The sequence below is a fragment of the Euleptes europaea genome, chromosome 3 (genome assembly GCF_029931775.1).
Source record: "Euleptes europaea isolate rEulEur1 chromosome 3, rEulEur1.hap1, whole genome shotgun sequence".
Lineage (NCBI taxonomy): Eukaryota > Metazoa > Chordata > Lepidosauria > Squamata > Sphaerodactylidae > Euleptes > Euleptes europaea.
In genome coordinates, this window is record NC_079314.1 from 48698052 (window position 1) to 48722672 (window position 24621).

General features: G+C 42.7%; 1 protein-coding gene across 9 annotated transcripts in view; it reads left to right on the forward strand.

The window, feature by feature from the left end:
- KIF21A (kinesin family member 21A) overlaps positions 1–24621 on the forward strand; it is a 125223-nt gene that overhangs the window by 35357 nt on the left and 65245 nt on the right. For all 9 annotated transcript variants that reach the window (XM_056847219.1, XM_056847222.1, XM_056847225.1 and 6 more), the window contains exons 2-5: positions 13795–14017; positions 15695–15877; positions 20779–20928; positions 23177–23311. In XM_056847219.1, coding sequence (XP_056703197.1) covers positions 13795–14017; positions 15695–15877; positions 20779–20928; positions 23177–23311 — 691 coding nt within the window. The remainder of the gene's footprint in view (positions 1–13794; positions 14018–15694; positions 15878–20778; positions 20929–23176; positions 23312–24621) is intronic.

The window sequence follows — 24621 nt, forward strand, 5'->3', positions numbered from 1 at the left end:
TTGGCATTTTTAAAATTTCAGGGTGGTAATCTTTAACATCTGCCATTGGTGTAGTGCTAAGGTGCCAGACTAGGATATGGGAAACCCAGGTTTGAATCCCTGCTCTGCCATGGAAACTTGCTGTGTGACCTTGGGCCAGTCACACAGTGTCAGCCTCGATCCTGGCGAGTATTTGGACGGGAGACCTCCAAGGAATACCAGGGTCGTGATGCGAAGGCAGGCAATGGCAAAACACGACTGAATGTCTCTTGACTTGAAAACCCTATGCCTATGGGGTCCCGTAAATCAGCTGTGACTTGACGACCAAAAAAGAATATATATCCAAGATTGTGAAAAAGAGGACTTTAGGTTTTCCTCATAAGAACATAAGAAAGGCCCTGATGGATCAGACCAAGGCCCATCAAGTCCAGCAGTCTGTTCACACAGTGGCCAACCAGGTGCCTCTAGGAAGCCACAAACAAGACGACTGCAGCAGCACCATCCTGCCTGTGTTCCACTGCACCCAAAATAATAGGCATGCTCCTCTGATACTAGAGAGAATAGCTCAGAGAAGGGCACCGTGTTGTTTGAGTTGGGCTGTTAAGACAGAGAAGAGGATGGGCAGTCATGAACAAAGGCTGGGTAGGGAGAGGATGAATACCTTATCCGTGGACCTCGGCAAGCTACTCTTAGACACTGGGAGTTTTTACTACTGCTGCAGAAAATACTTTGCACTCTGTGTGCCACTTGTAAATGTTATTCATCACCATTCTTCTGACACCTTTTAAACATTGTTCTGAGATGGCAAACTGCATGGCCGTCTGTGGTAGAAACATGTCCTTTTAAAAACAAACAGCAACAACAAAACCAGATTAGTAAGTTGCCAAATTGCCCTCCCGGTGCAATATCTTCCATGTAATCGGGGGAAGTGTACTCACACTCCTGAATGCCTGCAACATCTGAGAGAGGCCTAAATTCCACAACCAGAGTAGGTTTTTCAAGCTGGGATTCCTGCTCTGGTTGTGAAACAAAAGAGCCCTACAGCAAGGGTGGAGAATTCATTTTGGTCTGAGAGAACACACAGAAGGATCCCTTTCCCTGCATCAGCATTAGCTAAACTGTATTGGAGAACTCATTGTTTCCAGTGCTTCTCTCCCTTCTTGAGTTAATGGAGGGTGCGGGAGACTTCTGTAGGAAGCGGTCTTGTTTTGGACCAAAGGGTGGGCCATCAAGCTTAGTACTGTTTCTTCTTGTGGACATAGGCTCTGTAAAATCTTGGGCAGAGGATTTTCTTGGCCTGAATACTTGAGAGCCTTTAACAGTAGGTATCAAACCTATGACAGCACAGCATGCCTTTTGCCACTGAGGTATGCCTACTTGACAGCCTTGGTGTCCTGCCGTTTCTCTTTCTCTTTGCTGCTCTCCATAAAGCCCTCTGCTGGGAATTATCAGAAGCATGTTAAGGAGCCCACCCCTTCTCACAGTGCTGCTCCATTCCGCCAGACCCTGTTAGTGTTACTCTTAAAATATGGCTATTTGCCAACATACTTTGTAATGTGAGGGGGAAACAGCAAGAGGACGTATTAATGATGGACCAAGTAGACAGAGGATAGGATTTTAATTACCAAGATTCCCCACTCTTTTACTATAACTGTAGTTTTCCAGCTTCAGGGAATCCACCCCCCACCCCCCGCCCGTCCCGAGCAGAAACCACCCATTAAAGAAGAATTTGGGGGGATATTTTTGGGAGCATATCTGGTTCACAGAGTGGAATAAAGGCCAGCCTATCCGGCGTTACGTGAACTGATCATGTGGTTTGGAGTCCAGGTCAGTCTGTAATTTGAGGCTGCACGTTGGCAACGGTGGCAGGCTGCCTTCAGGAAATCTTTCCCTCCTGTTTGCAAAGGTAACACTCCAAGGAGCACTTGGAATCAGGGCTGGTTCCAGGTTTGGGGGGACTTTGGGGAGACTGTGCCCAAGCTCTTCCGTCTGCCCAACACCAGCCCCCCCATGTCTTTCTTTCCACATCTACACCCCCCACCTACTCATGCATCCTTCTCTCACTTGAAGCCCTCCCACTGCCCATGCTCAGTTGCCTTCATCACCTGTACACCCTTTACCAGAGAGCACTGGCCAGTGTGTGTGTGGCTGGGAGTGCTTCTGCCACCAGGAGTGCCACTGCTGTGCATCCCCCACATGCCCTTCCTCCGTGATGTTGGGCAGTAGGCACCATCAGAAGCCCTGGGCCCTCACAGGTGCCTTACCTCAGGTTATGTTGATGCCAGTCCTGTTTGGAAGGCTTTGGAAAACCACCACCTCAGAACATGAAGTGATATAAAATTGCAGGGGTCCGTGAGGCATAGGTATAGTTTCTAAGCAAGAATGTAGCAGCGTGTCAGGTTTGTGGGGAAGAAACTAATAAAGGCAACACATCCAACCTTCGTATGTGGGGTCAGTCAACACACCGAGGATATAATATAACACCCCTTCATTTCCCCCATGAATATGTGTACTCAGAGACCCTACCCCTGTGAAAAAAGCAACATAATCCCTTTTCTCCTGCCCTTGTTCTTTCCAGATTTTTCTTTCTCATTTGTATTGCATTTGTTTCTCACCTGCTTAAGAAAGAACAGATAATGCTCAATAAAATTAAATTTTAGTGTCTCACAAGTGCTTTTCTCAGCTGAACCTATTGGCCGAATCATATTAGGGATGGGCTGGTTTTAGCCCCCAGACAAAAATGTTGTTTGGGTGAAACGGATAATTTTACAAAAGATGTAGCAAAATTAATGATTCCCTGTGGAGGCATTCTTCTGAATCTATTTATTTACATTATTTATAGTTTGCCTTTACACAAAGTAAGTCAATGCTATCAATAGAATAAGACATCTGATAAGCGAGCTTTCTAAAATTCCTATTGCAAATCAGGCTTTTAATTTCTTTTTTTGTCAAAAACCATGGGTTAAGCAAGTATTGTACTCAGTCAACATCAAGCTGTGCTAAATCCTGCTGGTAGAAAGTACAAAAGAGGATTGCAGTAAATTCCTGCCCCAATTTTTTCCAGCTGAGTGCACCACTTCCAGAATGTATAGTTAGTAAGGAACAACAGTTTATTTAGTGTACAAGTACTAAGCATTTATGTTGAGGAAATGTTAAAAAATGTAACTCAGCCAGTCCCAAGTACACAATGACTGAGCAGCATATAATTTTCTATCTGTACTATTTTGTGATCATGACATGAAGTGGCATTTCTGTCTTGCTGCATAGTTAGGTTTTACCAGCTCAGCCTCAGAGCAGTCCAGCCAGCCCCTGCCTGAACAGTCTATTTTCTGTTCTGAACAGAGCTGCTTCTGTTTGCTAGGAACAGACAACAATAAATATGGGAAATTCTCTCTCCCCACCCCAATCCAGGAGTTTAGTTTGGAACCTTTATGGAAAAAAACATTACGGATATAACAGTTTATAAAAGCTCACTGGTGGACCAATCAGCTGGCCAACTAAAAGGGCAAAAAAATTAATGAGTAGCTGGAAACAGATTATTTTATCTCATTCATTACATCAAATGGGAAAAAATGAAGTGAGTCTGGTATAGGATGTGTAATATGAGAGAGCATTTTTATTCCATTTGTCTGCATTATGCTACGTGTTTAAAACACATATGCTGTGCATATTCAGACACCCTCTTCTCTCTGTGTATATATAATAAAAACTTTGGTGTATTTTATTTAGGGACTAGCAACATGATTGAAGTGCAAAGCTGAGAGTGTTAAAATAAAAGCATTGCTAGGCATCGCTGAATGCTTTCTTCCAGAGCTCTGACCCTGCAGTCTTATCAGGCATTGTATCCTGCAAGCCTCAGTTCTGCAGGTGCTTTTCCCACATGCTTTCTTCCCCTGGCAGAAAACAAGGTAAGGTTGGGCAGTGATGGCAAAATTTTCTTGTATGCATTCAGCCTGAATATGCACAGTGGCTTCAGAGAGATCTTGGGGACACACATTACATTCTGCCTTGGGTGTTTGTGTACACTTTCATCTTCTTCCTAACTCAAACTTTGGATTCTGTTTCTTATTATGTGTGTGTTAAGTGCCGTCAAGTCGCTTCCGACTCAAGGCGACCCTATGAATCAATGTCCTCCAAAATGTCCTACCTTTGACAGCCTTGCTCAGATCTTGCAAACTGAGGGCTGTGGCTTCCTTTATTGAGTCCATCCATCTCTTGTTGGGTCTTCCTCTTTTCCTGCTGCCCTCAACTTTTCCTATCATAATTGTCTTCTCCAGTGACTCTTGTCTCCTCATAATTATTATACCAGCTAGAAATGGTTTTGCCTGCAGAAATTGTTCTTGGGCCTCAGAAAATATCGTTAGTGCATGTGTTTGTAAAAAAAAAATTGTACAGCACCTAAGTTTTTAAGGCGCCTGATAATTTCTTACAGGGTTTTGTGAAAAATGTGCTGAATTTTGTATTGCCCTGCAAAGTGATCTGGTAGACAAGGCTTTACAATGTTGTTCCTCCACAGGGAGTAGCCTGAGCCATTTTAGGATTCGAGCAAGGGTTATTCCCTCTCACCCACTGGCTGTTTATTTCAAATTCCTCCTTGTCAGCAGCTCATGGTTAATTATGAGTAATAAGGTGCATTTTTAAAAACTACTTCAGATTATTGTTGCTGCTGAAAGGCCTTTTTTTAAAAAAAGTCTGTGAATAGTACTTGAAACTGAGATGGGAAAAATAGGAAAGGGATGTGGAATAAGAGGAGAAGTTGATCACCTGATTGAGAGGGAGATCTGTTTATTTGTGAGCTAGCCGGGAGCTCCCTTTCTTTGTGTTCTTTCTCTGGTAAGCACACAAAAAAAACTTTGACAGGCTGCAAGAGGATGCTGTCTTTACTGGGCTGTCTGGCGGACCCCCATGCAACATTATCAAAGAATGGCTTAGGGAAAGAAGCACAGCTTGACTACTTTCTAGTTAATGTTAGCAGTTGCCCAGTGAAAGAGACAAGATAACCCCATCAAAATGCAGAAGGAAAAACAAAAATGCTACTTATGCTAGAATGTAAGAGAATAAATGTGAATCTTAAAGGCATTAAGGAATAGGCTAGGGGAGCCTACCATATGAGTGCAATGTAAGTAAATTGTCACCAGACAAATCCAATTACTCCAGTGCCATATTTTGCTTTTAATTAAATTACATTGCCATGATTATTTGTCTCGGTCATATTCACAAATTAAAATGTCAGCTTGTAGATTTCCAGGGTCTTAATTTTACCTCTTTAAACAAACCTCTCTCTGTTTTTTTTAAAATAGCTAATATATGACTGAACGTCTAGCAGTTGGTTTAGCCTCCCTGTATAGTTTGCTCCAAGTTAGTGCCTTTGGTAGGAAACCAGAACTAGCCAGCCAATATAAAGTTAATTATAAATACATTTTTCATATTTATTTTCAGCTTTACCATCTGGAGAGGAAGTGCAAAACTAAAAACATGCATGTAGTTTCCAGATTTCATTAGCCTGAAGTAACATTCTTGTCTATGTCATCTCTAATCCATTTCCTGCACAAATACATTTACAGTTTTTTTTTTAATCCATCCAGTTTCTGTGGGTATGTATGCACACACAAGCATACATACATATACAATTGTTAGCGGGGCTTTTTTGCGACAGTACTTTCTGATACTGAGTGTGTGTGTAAAGTGCTGTCAAGTCGCAGCTGATTTATGGTAACCCAGTAGGGTTTTCAAGGCAAGAGACTAACACAGATGGTTTGCCATTGCCGTCCTCTGCATAACCGGCATCATTTTTCAGGGCTCTCCTGAGGTGAATGGGTGGAAATCAGTGCAAACACATGAGTAGTGGCACTTTTAAAAACAAAACAAAAATCCCCTTTGATTATTAACATTCCTTTATTTTCATATTGCTTTGCCTACATCCACCTTCCTTTAGCTATTACTGAATTTGCCAGAGCATATTTATCAGTGAGTCAGTCAAAATGAATTCAATGGAACTTGAGTCAATTTAGTGCACATAGGATTGAGCGGTAAACTTCCTTTATGTTCTGTTGAAATCTTTTATCAGGTTGAACAATTCATTTAAAAAATACTGGGTCAGTTAACATGTCCTTTTACCACCAAACATAGTCACTTCTTGTTAAGCAATTTCCCATTAATTTAAAGCATTAAAAAACCAGACGGAAGCTTATGTAAATTACAGAAGTTACCTAAATATTACCAAACAATGAAAGTAAATTCCAAGCTCTCATAATTTTATTGTACACAACGTAATGCTAATATAAATGTATGCTGATGATGCTCAGCATAAGAACATAAGAAAAACCATGCTGGATCAGACCAAGGCCCATCAAATCCAGCAGTCTGTTCATGCAGCGGCCAACCAGGTGCCTCTAGGAAGTCCACAAACAAGACAACTGCAGCAGCATCCTGTCTGTGTACTGCAGCACCTAATATAACAGGCATACTCCTCTGATACTGTAGAGCAAAGCTTCTTAAACTGTGGGTTGTGACCCCATACGGGGTCGTGTAACTGAATGTGGGGGTCGTGAAAAATTTGATTTATTATCAGTAAACGTTTAATTTGTATACCTATTTTATGTACCTATATACCCGGGATCACGTAAAAATTTCTCTGGAGAAAAGGGATCGCAAGTGGAAAAAGTTTAAGAAGCCCTGCTGTAGAGAATAGGTATGCATCATGACTAGTATTCAATTTGGCTAGTAACCACAGATAACCCTATCTTCCATGAACATCCCTACTCCCTTCTTAAAACTTTCCAAGTTGGCAGCCATCACTACATCCTGGGGCAGGGAGTTTTGCAATTTACTTATGCCATTGCAAGCATACATTAGCTTGCTCTTGCTTTTGTCTGAAATACTTGAAATAGCCCAAATTTTGCTCAGTGAAATTATACAAAACCCATATTAACAACTACAAATGGCAACCGACAAGAACTTGGGAGGCATCACATTTCCCCCCGTTATTTCCTCTTTCCCTTCTGTGAAAGCCATGGCTTTTCAGCTTTTCCTGCCTTATTCTGTCCTTCATACCCACAAGCCAATCTACCTTTACCTCCGTCCCTGCCAGCTTCTACCCAGGAAAACTACAGCCCAGTTGCTCAGTAGAGAACCTGCAAGGACTTGTGAACCTAATTCCCCCCGTATCACGTTCTCTTCACTATGTCCTCTTTCCCTCCTCTTGACATCCATATCCTCACCATTCTCTGCTTCCTCCTTTCCATCCCACTCATTCACCAACCTACCTTTTATCTTCCCACATCTTCAGCTTTATTTATTATTTACTGATGTCATTTTCACCCCATCTTTCTCCCTAATGTCGGCCCAAAGCAGCTTACATCATTATCTCCTTCATTTTATCCTCACAAATGCCCTGTGAATATGGGTGGATTGGGAGTGGAAAACCTGGAAAAGGGCCCCTCCCTCAGCATGCCCTACGCTACCTTCCTTGAGGGAGGGAGGAATAGAAGAAAAGGCAATTTGCCTAACCAATTGGTACTACTTCCTTTGCCCGTCCTGCACAGGGCTTGGGCAGGCCAGGGGCTGCGTCCCTCACCTTCCTCACTCAGGGCCCACCCGCTGCTCCCAATAAGCCCTCTCTGAAAGGCCAAATCAGCTCTGAAAAGGGTTCTGCCCCTCCTCCTGCTTTTTGCTGACAGATATGTTGTGGTTGCCTAGCAACAGCTACTGAGGTCATCTGCTTCTTAAAGCTACATGTGCTGTTTTTATCATTTTGAGGTTTCTTACCCCCATGTATTTTTTTAAAGATTTCTGGTTTTTCTGCAAACCTGAGGCATTTTGCAGAAAAATGTGTATAGGTTGATGTGGTCCTGAACCACGGATTTAGGTATTTGCAGATGGGTGGCGGGGGGGGGGGGGTTTCACACGTCACTATTAGATATATAGATGATGATAGACTGAGAAAGCTGCATGACATCCACCTAAGGCTTGCATATGATACCACTTATTCTGCGGAAGCCTTCTGTTAACTCACTTTAGCCCTGCATGTCGATCGTGTGCATTTTTCCATGTTAGTTTATCTCTCAGTGACTGCAACATGAAATAATCACTTATGGGTTGGATGCAAACTAAATTTTCCAGTGGCAGGATGGAACTTGCCTGTCTCCCTCCTCCCACTGCAGCCCACTCATCTTTATGAAATTCTGCTTCTGTGGGACAGAGGACCCAAGGAATGCCGTGGGGGGTGGGGAGAGTTGCACCAGGAAAGGGGAATCAGTGGAAATGGCCAGTTTAGTTTTCGAAACAACCATCGCAGATTAAATGTTGTAGCTTTCACATTTGGTCGTCTGAAATCTATATCAATAGAAGTGTTCTGAATGCTATAGCCTTCTATGTGTGCTAAGTAAACACTACCTTTGTGAGTTTTCTTAGTGAATACATGATATATGTGTTCTGCTGTAAGCCACTGGGTTATAAGAATGATGGGTTATAAAAAGATGATGGGCCTGAATGTGTGAAGTTAATCTAGCTCCTAGTCTGATGCTGAAATTTACTTGAACAAAAACCATACAAAGCATCCTTCCCTTACTTACTATAAGTCTCCCCCAGATGTGTGGGAGTTGCTTACCTATAAGTAATTCCCACTCAACAGGGAGAATCTTTAAATGTCCCAGCAGTTTGGGTTAGGGCCAGATCTCATTGATCTTTCCCATCCTATCAATTCCCTGGGAAAGACCCAAGCAGTTAGGCCTTGCCCATATGTTATGGTCATTTTTTTATTTTTCTGGACTGTGCAGCAAGAACTGTCGCGGGTCTGTGCGTTTCAGTGCCTATGCTCTTACAAATGACCCCTTCCTGAGAAGAAGTATTTTCTCTTATTCAGTTAGACACCTAATAAGCAGGACTCAATGCTTCTTACCGAAGTAAGCTTTCTCTTGAAGTGCTCCAATAAATTATGAAAAGGGATATAAATGTATGTACAGTTTATTTTACATAATGTAGTATATATGAATGTAGATGGTTACAAAGTCTTTAAATGTTATACAAGTTCAGACATAAGTCTCAAACATGTTCATGTTGCAAGCAATCTTAAGCAATCTCTATGCCTCTATATAAGAGTATCAAACCTTAAAACAGTAATAATATTTCATTCAGAGAATATAACAATTACAGAAATCTTGTAAAAAAGGTTAGTTCAGTACATAAAATCTGATTTAGTTAAAAGTATCTTAATTCAAAGTATCTAGAATATCATCATAATAAGCAGGCATACTTTACCCAATCATGTCATTTGTGAACCTCCCCAGTACAGCAGGACTAGAGAGATCTGAAAAGTTCCCAAACCATGTTAAGGATGAATAGACCTTTTAGGTCTTCTATGTGTTATTTTAGCCTTTGAGTATCTTTGTTGTATGCAAAGGTTAGAGAAATCTCTGAGTGTTTTTAGCCTATGAAAGGCCTCTGGTCTATGTGAAGATCAGGGAGATCTGTGTGTGTGTGCATGCCATCTTTAGTTTTGTCAGAACTAGAAAGCTATGCTTAAACTAGAAAGCTTAAAGCTATGTGTAGTTATGTGAAAGCTTAAAGCTGTGTAAATGTTAAAGAGTTCTGTGTAAGACCTTAGCCTGAGAGAAGAACTCTGTGTCAGACTTTAGTCTGTGTAAGAACTGAGTTCAGAAGCCTCCCTGGTTGTTAGAGAGATTTCTGACTCCATGCAAAGAACAAGAAACTCCAAGTATCTCCAGCCCATAGAAGAGCTGGAGAGACCCGTGAGTCCCTGTCTGTAAGGACTGAGATGCCTATGCAAAGGCTAGATAGATCTTAGTGAACACTTCTCAATACATGCCAGCATTAAGAAGTGCCTCCATACAAAGGATGGAGAGATCTAAGCTCTTAGAATCAACACAAAGGTTGATGGTCTCTAAGAGTCTCCATCTTACTTAAAAGATGGAGAGGTTTGTAGGCATTCAGCCCAGACATCCAGTCCTAGCAAAGGCTGGCTATCTGGAAGGAATCCTCAGTCTTATGAGAAGACTTGTATATGTTGGAGAAATCTGTAATTATCCAGACCATGCAAGGGCTAAATACCTAGAGAGACTTTTTAGGCAAGAAAGTCTTACCCCATATGGAAGGTCTAAGAGCCTCAATTCATGCAGGAATTAGGGTCTGAGAGCCCATATCCCAGTCAAGGGATGGAGAGATCCATTCAGGCAATCAGGTATCCACCTGCTAGGAACTCCAACTCTTGGTCAGAGAGTCCCTCCTTTTATATGTTTTTGAGACCTGGTTTTCCAGATTTGTTCTGAATTTGTGCTATTTTGTAGGAAAGCAACCTTTGCTGGATTCCGTATGGACACCATATAAGGAAATCCTCTTCCTGATGCCCATATAAGGAAATCCTCTTCCTGGTCTATGTCTTCATTTTACACCTTAAGCTGTACCTTTGCAGCTACAGTTTGGATTCCAGGAAAATTATATTCCAAATAGGGTCACAGGGTCAGACATGTTTAGGCTTGCCAAGTTTCTACTGTAACAAAGGAAAATCCTACACAGCCTAGCATTTCAAAGACACAATCATTTCTGTTGCTACTACAAACAACTTATATATATTTCAAGACTAAATGATTTAGGACCAACACTCCATTCCTAGCCGAGGAGTCTATAATTGCATTCAACTTTAAATAGTGAAAGTCTGCAAAATACAGTGCTTCCATTGGCATAATTGTCTCGTAAATGCCAGAGCCTATAACAGAACTGTATATGGATATATGGCTCCCATACATCTGAGAAAACATCTAATGCAGGGGTCCCCATCATGCTGGCCATGGGCATCATGGTGCCCACCAAAACCTTTCCTGGTGCCCACCAAGCCTTTGTAGAAATTGGCCAGCAAGGTGCTTTACTGGCCACTGGATATTTGATTTGCTCTGCAGATTTTTTAAAATGTTGCTTTGGCAGCAACGGCCACCACAGCACAAGGATTTTCATTGTGGCAGCCATTTTGTGGCTGGCTCCGCCTCCTGAAACAGCCATTTTGTGGCAGTGCCTACTATGCTGTGTCAGAATTCCAGAGGTGTCCACAGGCTCAAAAAAGGGACCCCTGATCTAAAGAGCGCTTAAAAGAGAGCCCAAGCGGACAATGATTTTGAGCATGGTAGTTGTTGTCTTCTTTGCTGGCAAGCTGTTGCTACTGCAGTGGGAGGGGAACAGAATTCTGTGAATTCTCCATGAGTTTGGATAGCAGGAGTGTGCTAAAGATCACTGTGGGCAGAGGTCTGAACTTGTTTTTGCCTCTCACGTGACTGCCTCCACTTTTGGTTGCAACCATTTGGCTATCAGCATGAGCAATGTTTACAATACCCACAGGAGATTCATTGTAAATAAAAGTAATTCCTGAAACCAGTTACTTAGGGAAACCATTATGTAATACCTTTTTATTAGGACCAACCAAGATAGCACAAAAGAGCAAGCTTTCAAATTCACCAGGACTCGATTAAAAAAAAGAAAAAGCAGGGGAGAAAAAGATATTTTAGGGAATGACTGAGAATCCCCTTGTCTGTCGTCTGTAGAATGTTAAATCCCACAGACAGTTTGTAACTTCAAAAGCAGTCTGTCATGGCAGGTGTTTTTGCAGACCAAAATTGCCTTCTGGAAGAAAATTACATGCCGTGTAAAGTTACATGAATGTTCAGTTAGCAAGATAGACTTCAGTAATTTGTTTTTCTGGTAGGCAATTTGTTGGAGCATTTAAATTAATGGTTCCTTTAAGAATGGTCACTTTTAAAACATAGTTCAGTTATATATTATAGGTATGTTCACTGCCTGTCCTGACCTGAACAGCTAGTCTGATCTTGTTAGATCAGGAAAGCTAAGCAGGATCAACCCTGGTTAGGACTTGGATGGGAGACCCCCAAGGAAGTTAGCGTTGCTATGCAGAGGCAGGCAATGGCAAACCATCTCTGTTTGTCTCTTGCGTTGAAAGTCCTATGGCAGGAGTCCCCAGTCTTTTTGAGCCTGGAAATCTGACACACTTGTGATGGGCGCAGCCACAAAACAGTTGCTGCAGGAGGCGGAGCCAGACATAGAATAGCTGCCGCAGCTTACCTTCTGTCACACAGTGAAGATCCTTGTGCTGTGGTGACAGGTGCTGCCAAAGCATTGTTTTTAAAAATCTGCACAGCCAATCCACAACATTACTGGGCAAAAGCCCCACATGACCTCACCCACTTTTAAAAAATAGTTGGTGGGCACCCACAGGCACCGCCACATTAGAAACTCCTGCCCCCTGGGATCGCCTGGAACTTGACGGTGCTTTCCACCGCTATGTACAGTGCCTGCACTGTCTTTAATCACTTTCTTTGTGTCCTCTGCAAAGGATTAACTTGGCATAAGTATTCTTAAACTGTGTGGGCTGGTATGAAATGTGATATAATAAAAACTTCAAGTGCAAAAAAGGATCTGTGGATCACATGTGCTGGTCTTACCTTTGAGTGTAAATTATTTAATAGTAATAATGGGTCTCATTCAGTATCACAGAGGAATGGCCTGTCTGCACAACCAACATTGACCAAGAAAAAGTTCTGTGCAAGAACCATTTAAATGAATGGAGAATCTGCAATACTAGCGATTGATAGATGGCAGCCTAGATGGTTTGTTAATATTGGAGTTTTCTTGTAATCTTCTGTTTGATTTCTTTCTTTTTGCTTTCAGTATTCGTTTTTATTATTTGTTTTGTTCTGCTTCAACTATCTTTGAAATGCAAAGATGGGATATAAATGTTAAATAAGTAAAAATTGTAATAAGTAAATAAGTAAATAAGTAAAATAAGTAAAAAATTTACCTGTTCTGTTCCCCAGCATAGTTCCAGATAATAATTGTGCTTGTAAACATTAACTTGGAACACTGGTGGTGGTGGTGGGCATCTAGGAGAGGGGGAGTCCTGGAAGAAAAAAACTGCTGGAGAGAAAGGGGCTGAGGGACCTCTCCATACTCTTAAAAAATCGTGGCATACTAAAGGTATTCTTTAATTGAAGAGAAATTAGGCAAATGTCTGTGGGTTCTTTAAATTATTTGCATGCAATTGTAGTTGTACCCTAAATTATGTTCCTGACTGGTTAATTTCATATTGAAAATAACTTTGATGGTAGCTATATGTTCTTGTGCAAATACAGTCAGAGCTTAGCCTTCAAAGAAATCCTAAGGTTTGCGTCAACATTTCGCAGTACTGTTACAAGAACGAGACGCAAGAATACAGTTGGTTATGAGCATGAAAGGTCTGAACTGCCTTTTGTGTTAGCTTGGCACTGAACTATATGATCTGAAACTTTTTTTGTAGAAGATGTTGCAGGATATTGAGCATCTAGAACCTGCTTTGAAGAAAAAGTTCCACTGAGCTCAGTGGTTGTTTCTTCCAAATAAGTGTCCATAGGGTTGCAGTCTTGGAGTTATACCCGTCTCAGGCTGAGGACTTAAGAGGATGTAATTCTCTTTGCACTGTTAGAGTAGTAACAAGTCAACTTGAATGGGACAGGCTATATTAAGAGACTGGATTATATCTTCTTTTCCCACATATGGCTCCTGAAAGGGTGCAGAAGAGTTGTTTGATTGCCTGCTTTCTGACATCTGGTAGTATCTCTAGTTAAGTTCAAACAAGTTTCTAACAAGTTAAGTTCAAACAAGTAGCATTCATATGCAACGTATGCAGAGTCATTATGAGTTGCTTAATACCATGACCAATTTAACACTTTAAATTTACTGGAGGTCTTCTGAAATAAGGAGGAATGTATTCTATTCCATTGTAGTGACGTGATCTTTTTTTGAAACCCCCCCCCACAGAGTTAGACCTCAGCTGGCCAAAGAGAAGATTGAAGGATGCCACATCTGTACATCTGTCACACCTGGAGAACCTCAAGTGTTCCTGGGAAAAGATAAGGCCTTCACATTTGATTATGTGTTTGATATTGAATCCCGGCAAGAGGAGATCTACATACAATGCATAGAGAAACTGATTGAAGGCTGCTTTGAAGGATACAATGCTACTGTTTTTGCTTATGGTCAGGTAAGCATTTTGCATGCCACAGAACAAACTGTTTGCTGTTGAACAAACAACTGACAGCTTTCTGCCCAATAAAAGTAAGGAAGGATTTGTAGACATTCAGACAGGAGTGCGACTTTAGATTTTGGTAATGGGGAAGGCAAAGACATTTTAATTATAAGAGAGATTAATGAGGCTTACAGAAGGGGCCCCCAACGAGGTGCCCTTGGGCACCATACTGACTCCTGACACATCTGGACTCGCCAAGTGTTTTTAGGAAGTGTGTGGGGCAAGGTAAGGCTTTTGCCCAGCAAGGCTTCTGATTGACTATTGGAGATTTGATTGGCTGTGCAGATTTTTAAAAATGTTGCTTTGGCGGCAACTGCCACCATAGCACAAGGATCTGCACTGTGTTACTGAAGTTAAGCTGTGGTAGTTATTTTGTGTCTGGCTCTGCCTCCTGCAGCAGCCATTTTATGACTGTGACCACCATGTTATGTCAGTATTCCAGTGTGCCCACAGGCTCGAAAGGTTTGGGGACCCTAAAGGTAAAGGTCCCCTGTGCAAGCACCGGGTCATTCCTGACCCATGTCACATCCCGACATTTACTAGGCAGACTTTGTTTATGGGGTGGTTTGCCAATGCCTTCCCCAGTCATCTTCCCTTTACCCCCAGCAAGCTGGGTACTCATTTTACCGACCTCGGAAGGATGGAAGGCTGAGTCGACCTTGAGCCGGCTCCCTGAAACCAACTTCCGTCAGGATCGAACTCAGGTCGTGAGCAGAGCGTGGACTGCAGTACTGCAGCTTACCACTCTGCGCTATGGGGACCCCTAGCTCAAAGGATATCTCAGGAAAACTTAAATGGTGTAAATGTATTTTAGCCAAGAAGAGCCTTTGGCACCTTAAGGACTTCCCATTTATTGAGCCATAAGCTTTCATGGGCCAGAACCCACCTGGTTATGCATACACTTCCTTCACTGACACCCCATTTATGGCTCTGTCACAGGCTTCTGTCACACCAAGTGGTATGAGCCATCCAGTCGTCTGAAATGGGTTCTTATCGGGAAGGATACTTAGATTATTGAGTGACTTTGATTATATTCCAGTTAAAAGTGCTGCAGGAGTCTACTAGACTCCAGGAAGTATGTTATGTTTCTTGAGGAAACTGGATATCCACCTCCATTCGGTAGTAAATTCTGCCATCCAAATGTGTGGTAGAGTAGGCAACTCCTGCCACACGTGCCAACCACAGCATACCAGACCATTTTGCTTGGCATCTAGGGCCAGATCTCAGCCTAGGTAATGGGAGCAGCAGTGCAGGAGACAGGCATGGGTTATGCCCATCATCACCTTCCAGACTTCCAAGGTGCTGGCAATGCCACTGGGGCTTGGCTTCCTCCAAACATGTTTCCAGGTGCAACCCTTGTCCCCCCACATTTTGTTTCTTGACACCCTAACATCTTCACTGGTAAATGTTGCATTTTTTTCAGTATTTGGGCCAAACAAGGTTGCCTGTATGGCTTTACGGCTTTCAAAATATCAGCAACTATATGGAAGAATGCAGTTAGGGTCACAATGATCTGTTACTTTTGTGAGTAATATTTCATTGTCAGTTCTTTGCGTTCTTTAGCATGGAGTAAAGTTGTGTATATGATGTTTTCCTGTATGTTAATGACCACTGGTCTTCCCTTAAATTTAGACAGGAGCCGGCAAAACATACACCATGGGAACTGGGTTTGATGTTAACATAACAGAAGAAGAACAGGGCATTATATCACGTGCTGTAAAACACCTTTTCAAATGTATTGATGAAAAAAGGCATGCAGCCATTAAACAAGGGGTTCCTTCTCCAGAATTTAAAGTGAATGCTCAGTTCTTAGAGGTAAGCCTTTGGTAATAACAAGATTTCCAAATATGTTTCCTTAGAAATAGTTAACTACTACAAATTCCATTTACATGTTACAATCCAAATTGAAATTACTTGGCAATCATGTGTTCATCATTATGGCTGCAGTCCTAAGGACAGTGTCTTGGGCGTAAGTGCCATTGAATGACATAGGACTGACTTCTGAGTAGATCTGCTTAAATTGCTCCATATGGTGCTCAGTTTAGCCTTGGGGCTTATAGCAAGGTTATTCTTTTGTTAACCTTTTTAAAATGTTTTAGGCAGACTGTTAAAATTTACTAACCTCTGAATAGTCCATATGGCAGAACAATATTTTTCCTGTTGCAAAAACGAACTTTATAAGTTCCACATCATGGGGGTGTGGGGGGGGGGAGGGAGGAAGGGGGGGAAGTGGCATGTCCCAGTGATGTTCAATTGATGGGGCCTGTTTCTAATAGTATGTGGTTTGTTGTTTTAATAGGACATAGTGGAATAAAGATGGTGAATTACATATTCTTTGCTATTTACAATAGCTTTCACATGTTCAGATCTATAGAGTGTTGCTTTTTAAAATGACTTAAGGGTTTCCCATATGTTGAATTGGAAGTCCCCTTTTCTTACCCTACCTCATGTACGTTCTGTGTCATGGGTGCAGTTTCATCTGCTGCAAAGCAAAAATTTGCAGGTGTCCAAGGTCGAGCACCATGTTATCCAGTTCCAAGTTTAAGGCATCAGTACCGGTGGGACAATCTAAGTCCAGAGTCAGGTTCGGTTCTGAGGTCAGGGTAGTGGGAGTCCAGAGAATAGCAAGAGCACACAGCTGATACACAGAGTGGGTGCAACGGACCTGTCTGATTGCCTGCTTAAATAGGCCCTTATCCCGTTGAGATAGCAGACCAGCTGTTGCTCATTAGGCCGTTCCGGTACTTCCAAGCCCAGTGGAGCTTATCAGCCTCATTACTGCTGTCAGTTAGTGATCTAAGCTGGGCTTGTAGCCTGGCAATTTGTCGCCTGTCTTGCGTTTCCACTCTGAGCCTTCTGCGCCTCCGCTCCAGTGACCTTGGTGAGCTCTGCAGTGATGCTGACTGTGGCTGGGCCTTAGGCACAAGGCAGCTGGATCCTCTGAGCTGGAAGGGTGCAGACATGGTGAGGCTTCCTCTGCCTGTGACTGCTCCTCTCTTCTTACACTGACTTCTGCCTGCTCCTCTCCTCTGTTCTCACATGCCTTCTGCCTCTATTTCCTTCTGCCTCTTATTTCCTCTTCATCTGAGGAAAGCTCAGCAGGCTCATCCACGACGCCAGGCCAAAAACCTTTAAAATATCAACCAAGGTGTTCAAGACAGATGTATAAATTTTTGTAGCTTCTGACGTAAGCTGGATCCTAAGTTCCCTTTTCATTTGTGCACTTGCACTTGGGGAAGAGAGGGAGTTTGGCAGTTACCACTCATGCAGTACTGTGCTGCATAGAATCCAGGACATAGTCATTACAGCAAAGCTTTAACTGTCCCTTCTAAAATATTAATAGAAAGTGTTGTGGCCCTGGACTAGCTTGAAGTCATAACAAGGCACTAGATTAAAACTTTGTAGATAATGTTCACCTAAGGGAACCAAAAGATATACCAGCTACATAGTATAAAAGAAAAGTCCTTTAACATCCTTTGGTTTGGACTTTGCTTTCTGAGTACTTTGAGAGTTAAACAGTGGCTACATTTTCACCTGGTCATTGTGAGCAAAAACAAAAACAAACTCTCACACAGAATTGACTCCAAGCTCTAAATGCATATGCAGCTGATGGCTATAAATTTTTTTAGAATTATAATAATAATCTCCTAATATGGACTCAACCAATAATATTTGAACAGCGCTGCAATAATAAATTAGTTGCTGTGTTACTATGATGTGTATAACTGCAAAAACAGAGGGTGTGCATCCCAGTTCTGGGAAAAAAGGCATTGAAGAGTATGACTTGGTTTGTTAAAAAAAACAAAAATGTACCAGATTTGTTTTCAGCTCTGCCAAAACATCCCCCCCCCCCGCCCCAAAAAGAGACACTCTGTAGTAAAACAACAAACAAAAATGGCATAGTATTCCTACCCAAAATGTTTTCACAACTAACAAGACCAGCAAGGTCAGGTTTTAATTACATGATATTATGACTGATACAATCATGTATTTACTTCTGGCAATTGACTATGTGTAAAATGATCACCTCCATGCATAAAAACACTAAAAATACCAAGTCACAAATTCTTAAAGGCTTGTCTTTGTGCTGACAGATCAACAAAGCAGAACACATTTTTTTTCTAATTGTCACCCTGGAAATACTGTATCTGATGTGTGTTCAGCCTTTTTTTTTGTTTTTGCCATTTTGCAGCTTGCAATCAACAACTTTGGTCAGGCTTAAACTGGTGTTGCCTAATTCCACAGTAAGAAACCCTGCAGATTTGTGTGTATGGTATTGGCCTTAAAACTACACAGAAACAAAAAATAGTAGGTTTCCCCAGTCTCTAGGAGATCTAATCCTCACATGACAGGGGGAAAGCAAGTGCAAAAATATGCAAAATACCTATCCAAGGTTAGTGGCAAGCACCATGTCCTATTCTGGAACATGCAGTTGAGTAGCCGAGGGCAGATCATGGAAATTCTGCCTCCTTTCCCTTGGTCCTATTTGGTAATGTTTGAACTGGACCAGCATTGTTAGGAATGGTCTTGGGAAAGCTGGAGAATTGAGACAAAGAAGGAGTGGTGTAACCTCCCAAGTCTGCTATGAAATTGCCTCTGAAAGCATAAATTGAATAGGCACGATGTTTAAGAAGTATGGGGGGGATGCTGAGAGCCACTGTGGGGCCCTGGACAAAGATTCCATCTGCTCCCCCCCATATGATGCTGCTGCAAACCAAATATCATGATAAAACAAATCACTTGGCTGTTACCATGCATCCATAGTAATAAAAGAATTCACATATCCATCTGTCCATTTGTGGCAGGCATAATTTATCAGAAAATAAAACTAGAATCATAGAGTTGGAAGGGACCACCAGGGTCATCTAGTCCAACCCCCTGCACAATGCAGCAAATTCACAACTACCTCCCCCTCCACACCCTCAGTGACCCCTACTCCATGCCCAGAAGATGGCCAAGATACCTTCCCTCTCATCATCTGCTTAAGGTTATAGAATCAGCATTGCTGACAGATGGCCATCTAACCTCTTCTTAAAAACCTCCAGGGAAGGAGAGCTCACCCAACTCCCGAGGACATCTGTTCCACTGAGGAACCACTCTAACTGTTACAAAATTCTTCCTAATGTTTAGACGGAAACTCTTTTGATTTAATTTCAACCCATTGGATCTGGTCTGACCTTCTGGGGCAACAGAAAACAACTCGGCACCATCCTTTATATGACAGCCCTTCAAGTACTTGAAGATGGTTATCATATCCCCTCTTAGTCTTCTCCTCTTCAGGCTAAACAGCTCCTTCAACCTTTCCTAATAGGACTTGGTCTCCAGACCCCTCACCATCTTTGTTGCCCACCTCTGGATACGTTCCAGCTTGTCTACATCTTTCTTAAATTGCGGTGTCCAAAACCGAACACAGTACTCTAGGTGAGGTCTAACCAGAGCAGAGTAAAGCGATACCAGCACTTCGCATGATCTGGACGCTATACTTTTGTTGATACAGCCCAAGATCGTTACTGCATCACACTGCTGACTCATGTTCAGTGTTTGGTCTGCTAAGACCCCAAGATCCTTTTCGCACACACTACTGCTCAGACAGGTCTCCCCCATCCTATAATTATGCATTTTATTTTTCCTACCTAAATGCAGAACTTTACATTTATCTTTGTTGAAGTGCATTTTATTAGTTTTATCCCAATACTCCAGCCTGTCAATATCATCCTGTATCTTGGCTCAGTCTTCTGAATGACCTTATGAAAAGGCTGCATCCTGGCAATGACTCTGGCTTGTCCTGCTTGTGTTGCCTTTCTTCAGTGCTGGTTTGGCTGATGGGTTTAGCAGGATCTGAGAAGTAAGGGTCAACCTCCTTGTAAATGTTGCAGAAAGCCCCAGCCAGCAGACTCAGAACAGCTACTGTTTTCTGTGCTCTGCCTGCCCTATGCCCCCTGGTGGCTGAAGTATAGAACTGCATCAGAAGTGGGGAAAGTAAATGTATTCCGAGACTGCAGCATGATGATGGCTTCCGGGACACTCCAGCTGACTTGGAATTTTGTTTTCCCCAGCCCCCCCTTTTTGGCGGCTTGGAGTATGGAGGGGGAGGGAGAATAATTGGTTTGCCATAATTGGATTTGATATGACTCCAAAAACATACCCTGAGCCATCTCTCCACTTGCTGCAACTTATTTACCTGGATTTTTTTCTTCCTAAAACAAATAGAAGTATTTTGCAGAATTCTTTTCCATGCATTATTGTGTTTGATTAATCATCGTAATTGAAAATCACTTCGTCCAGGATGTATTTATTTTAGTATCTCTGTCCTGCGTTTCCATCTTATTTCCTACCTGGCAGCTAACCACAAATGTTAATATCACAATAAAACAGAAATCAATGTTTAAAAAAATACACAAAATAACAGGGGCCTAGAAAAGTAGCCACCAGCAGTGATGCGTATCGGGAGATTTTAGAGGCCCCAAAATCTCTCTGAAAGAAAATTGTCTTAAGTTAATCTTTGAAAGTCAGCAAGGGAGTGTCTTGAAATGACCTCCAACTGAACATTGCATGGTGGGGAACATGAATCAGAAGATCTAAAGATGACTTAAGAGCATTTGCATAGTAGCTATGACAAACAAATTACATCTTAATACTTTTGAGTTAAACCCTAGCACGTTTGGGATAACATTGTGCATTATTATTGTAACATAGCTATCTTCCTTTTAAATTAGCTTTACAATGAAGAAGTACTTGATCTCTTTGACACAACACGTGATATGGATTCGAAAAACAAAAAATCAAATATCAAAATCCATGAAGATTCCGCAGGAGGAATATACACAGTGGGAGTCACGACGCGGAATGTCAGTACAGAAACAGAGGTAGCTATACTGTCCCGAGACCGGAACCAACCAGGATGTCTCGGGCCTTTTTACCCCAAAGCAGGGGTACAAATGCCCCCCGGGAGGAGCAGGGAAGCCCAAGGCAAGAGAGGCTGGGAAGGAGGAAGGGCGGGAGAACCGCGGTGGGGAGCATCCTATTGCCCTTACCTGCAGACCAGGGAGGGAGAGGGGAACAATCGGCGGCGACGAGAGAGACGGGGAACTGCCGCCCACACGCTGCTTCTCCCCCACAGGATCCTCCAAAGCCGCAGGAAGAGAGGCCCAAGAGACAGGTCGATCAGGAGCCCTCTCCGACAGAACCTCCCGAGAGCCAGAAATGAGCCGGCTAGCCGCAGGGACTTTGCTGCAGCTTCCTCAAAGACCCAACTCTCAGCTGAGAGTCGGGCGGGCCCGGCCAGGGCAGGCCGGGGAGGAAGAGCCGGCAGTTGGGGCAGGGCAGGAGAAGGCTCAGGCAAGCCTCTCTCTGTCCTTATATGGACTCGGGGGTGGGACTTGGAGGGGAAGGAAGGGGTGGAGCCTGGGAGGAAGGGTATAAAAGAGGCTGTGTGGGCTGAAGCCAGGGAGGAGAGAGCATTTGTCAAGTGTTTGGCAGACTAAGACCCTGGCTTCCTCCGAGGGAGAGACAAGCTCTGAGTCCCCCTCGGAGTGGTCTGAGGCCGAGGAGGCCCCACTGCCCCTGCCTCCCAGTGCTACTTCCCCACCGGGGGCGGAGTCTGATAAGGCAAAACATCACATATACCAATATGCTTAAATAATAAGTGATATTTTGGGATGGCTGTGTTCCTACAAGATTCAGCTTTCTACTGTGGTGTTTTTTTGTCAAATTTGAAGTCTCTCTAAGTTCTTCCCTCAGGTTACTGGGATGCAAAGTGTTGGGGAGGGTGAGTTTGGCCACAGTGGGGAACATCATTTCAAGTTGTTTTCTTCGCACTTAGAGCAGTTTTGTGGCCCTTGTGCAGGAGCGTTCAGAAAAAGTGAGGTGCTAATTCAGGATAGTAGCAGGAGCTTAAATATGGGTACCATCCTCTTCAATTCTTCTAAATAGGTGATGAGGTGTAACGCTCATTCTCAGAACTGCTTAAGACGGGAACATAAAGCAAGCAGTCCCTGTCTCTAAATATTTGAGACCTTGAGCAAAACAGATGCCGTTTGATTTCTCTCATTGCATGGAGTACTGTTTCTCTGGCTTTATTAATGTGGTATTAAATATTCAGAGCATTGTTGCAGGGAGCAAAAAAGGAAGGCCAGACAAAAGCGCTCTTTGTCGGCATCTCTTTAATCTCCATATCCATTAATAAGGTTACCAGGAGTTTTTTCCCCCCTATTAGAAGCTGACCAGGTTTTATTGCCCAGTGACACAGTGTTTAGTATAATGTGTCCTCTGATTTACATCTGAAAATGAATGCTGTTTTCTTTGTTCCACATCTGAATTGCCAATTTGCAGTATATGTCTGCCAAGGAAATAATTACCTGCACTCTTGAGATATGTATTCTTATTTCACTAGCGTGTATTTTATAGATAATTTTAGGAGGTGAATGGATTAAATTATATTCTACCAAAGTTGTAGCCCTTAGTATCTTTAGCTCAGTATTACCCTACATTGGGTAGGTTCCCATGATCCATCTGAAGAAGGTGCTGAGGTTTGTTCCTGGAACTGGGGTGGGGGGAGCCACGTGGTCTAATAGCCACATGAGTTGGGACTCTGCAGTGGAGACGGGGTTGAAAGCACTCTTTTTATCTCTCATATCAGTGCAGCTCTACTGATGGAAGAACGAGAGAGGAGAGTGTTTTTTGGTCTCCTCCCCGAAGTAGCCCCCTAATCTGTGTATCTGTTAGAGCACTCAGCTGCCGCAGTAAACATTCCCAGGGTCAGAAGGGACACCTGGTGGAAAGGGCATGTTGCTTTCAAACGTCTGAGTGGTAGCAACTCTCCAGGATCTTGGGCAACTAATTGTCTTTTCCATCAACTTTACCTGGAGATGTCAAGGTCAAACTGGGACTCTAAGTAGGTGTTCTAGAATTGACTCACAGCCCCCCCTAATGTCTTACACGTGTTTTGGGGAATCAGAAAAAATAACCTTGAAAATAGTGTGTTCCTTTATTTTGAAGGTCCGCTTTTAAAATTCAGGCTGGTTAAATTTTTAGAAGCGTGTGTCTTTTTTTCTGTTTCTTTTTTTTCATTTTTACGAAAAACACCCTGTAAACATATCTCTTTCATTTATACAGATGATGCAGTGTTTGAAGCTGGGTGCTTTATCTCGAACCACTGCCAGCACTCAGATGAATGTTCAGAGCTCCCGTTCGCACGCCATCTTCACTATCCATTTGTGTCAAACTAGAGTTTGTTCTCCAATTGATGCAGTACGTATCATAGGTGCATGGAACTCCTAAGTCTTTGCAATAACATTGCAGTGTAGTTTTATGGAATGTTGTATGATATAGGAGTAGATTTCCTCCTTGAGTTGCAGAGGCAGCATAGAAACCATTACAGCATTCTTCTGTTAGTGCCCAGGGTAACATGTGACTGCTTCATGTACCACCATTGTCCCTCTGGAGACCAGGGCAATGGTGTTATGGGGAGGAGTGGTGTGATCTCATTCCATGTGATTAGCACAACTTGTATTGCTGTGACAGCATTGGAAGGAGTTTTACTGCAGTGAGTTGCTTGCTGCCAGCACGTAACATAAGAAGGGGTTCTGAATAATTCAGACAACAAAGTCTGATGCATAAATATATGCCTAAATAATAATTTTATACCTTTTTTTTCTTAACAAAAAATCGGATAGTTCTTCTCCTCCCATAGTAACCAATTTGACTTGGTGGCAGCAGACTTCAAGCAATGCAGTAGTGATGCTTGTTATTACACATATTGGGTATTCTGAAACCAAGTCTTGTTTTATCTCACACTGAAAGACAGATGAGGAGCGAGTTCTTATGTTCTTATGAGTTGGCCCTTTTGGGAAAAGTCCCGGTGGGCTGATAGACTATGGGGGGCTGCTTTTTTCCAAGCCCTCCCCCTGGCTTGGGAGGAGGCCAGCTTGGCTAGGCATGAGCTGGGTGGTAGAAGGCCACCAGGTGGCTGTTGCCCTGGCAACTTGTGTGGCAGGGGCCATCTCGACTGCCTGTCCAATTTAGCTGTGCGGCAGCAGCCACCATGCCCACCCAAGTGACTTTCAAGGGTGATGGCTGGCTTGGCTGCAGCCTCATCATGCAAGTTGGTCGGACCGGGTAGATGAGATGATGAAGAAGAAGAGTTGCAGTTACTCATGGTAACAGAAGTTTACTGTACTATATTGTAATCTTAGGTTAGGTTTAAGATGCGCAGAGAAGGATATTTATATAGATTTGTTACTGAGCACATTAGACACAGGCAGTGTGATCAGCATGCTGGAAATATGAATGTTTCAGATATGCCAAACTGTAGTGTGCTTTTGAGACTAGAGGGCAGGATAGTATATGTTTCCTGCTCCTGATAAACCTTTGGAGGTCAGTAGCAAGGCACTTGAAAATATGTGGCATGTGACCCTGGAATTCTCAACTGAGAGACTGCTAAACAGAAAGGGCTCCTTGTGATGTTTGTCCCAGGACAGTAGTTTCAGACTTCTGTTTATTTTGAAAGAGCCTTCACTTTCTGTGTTGTATACACACTTCTTACTCTTGGTTCCCCATTG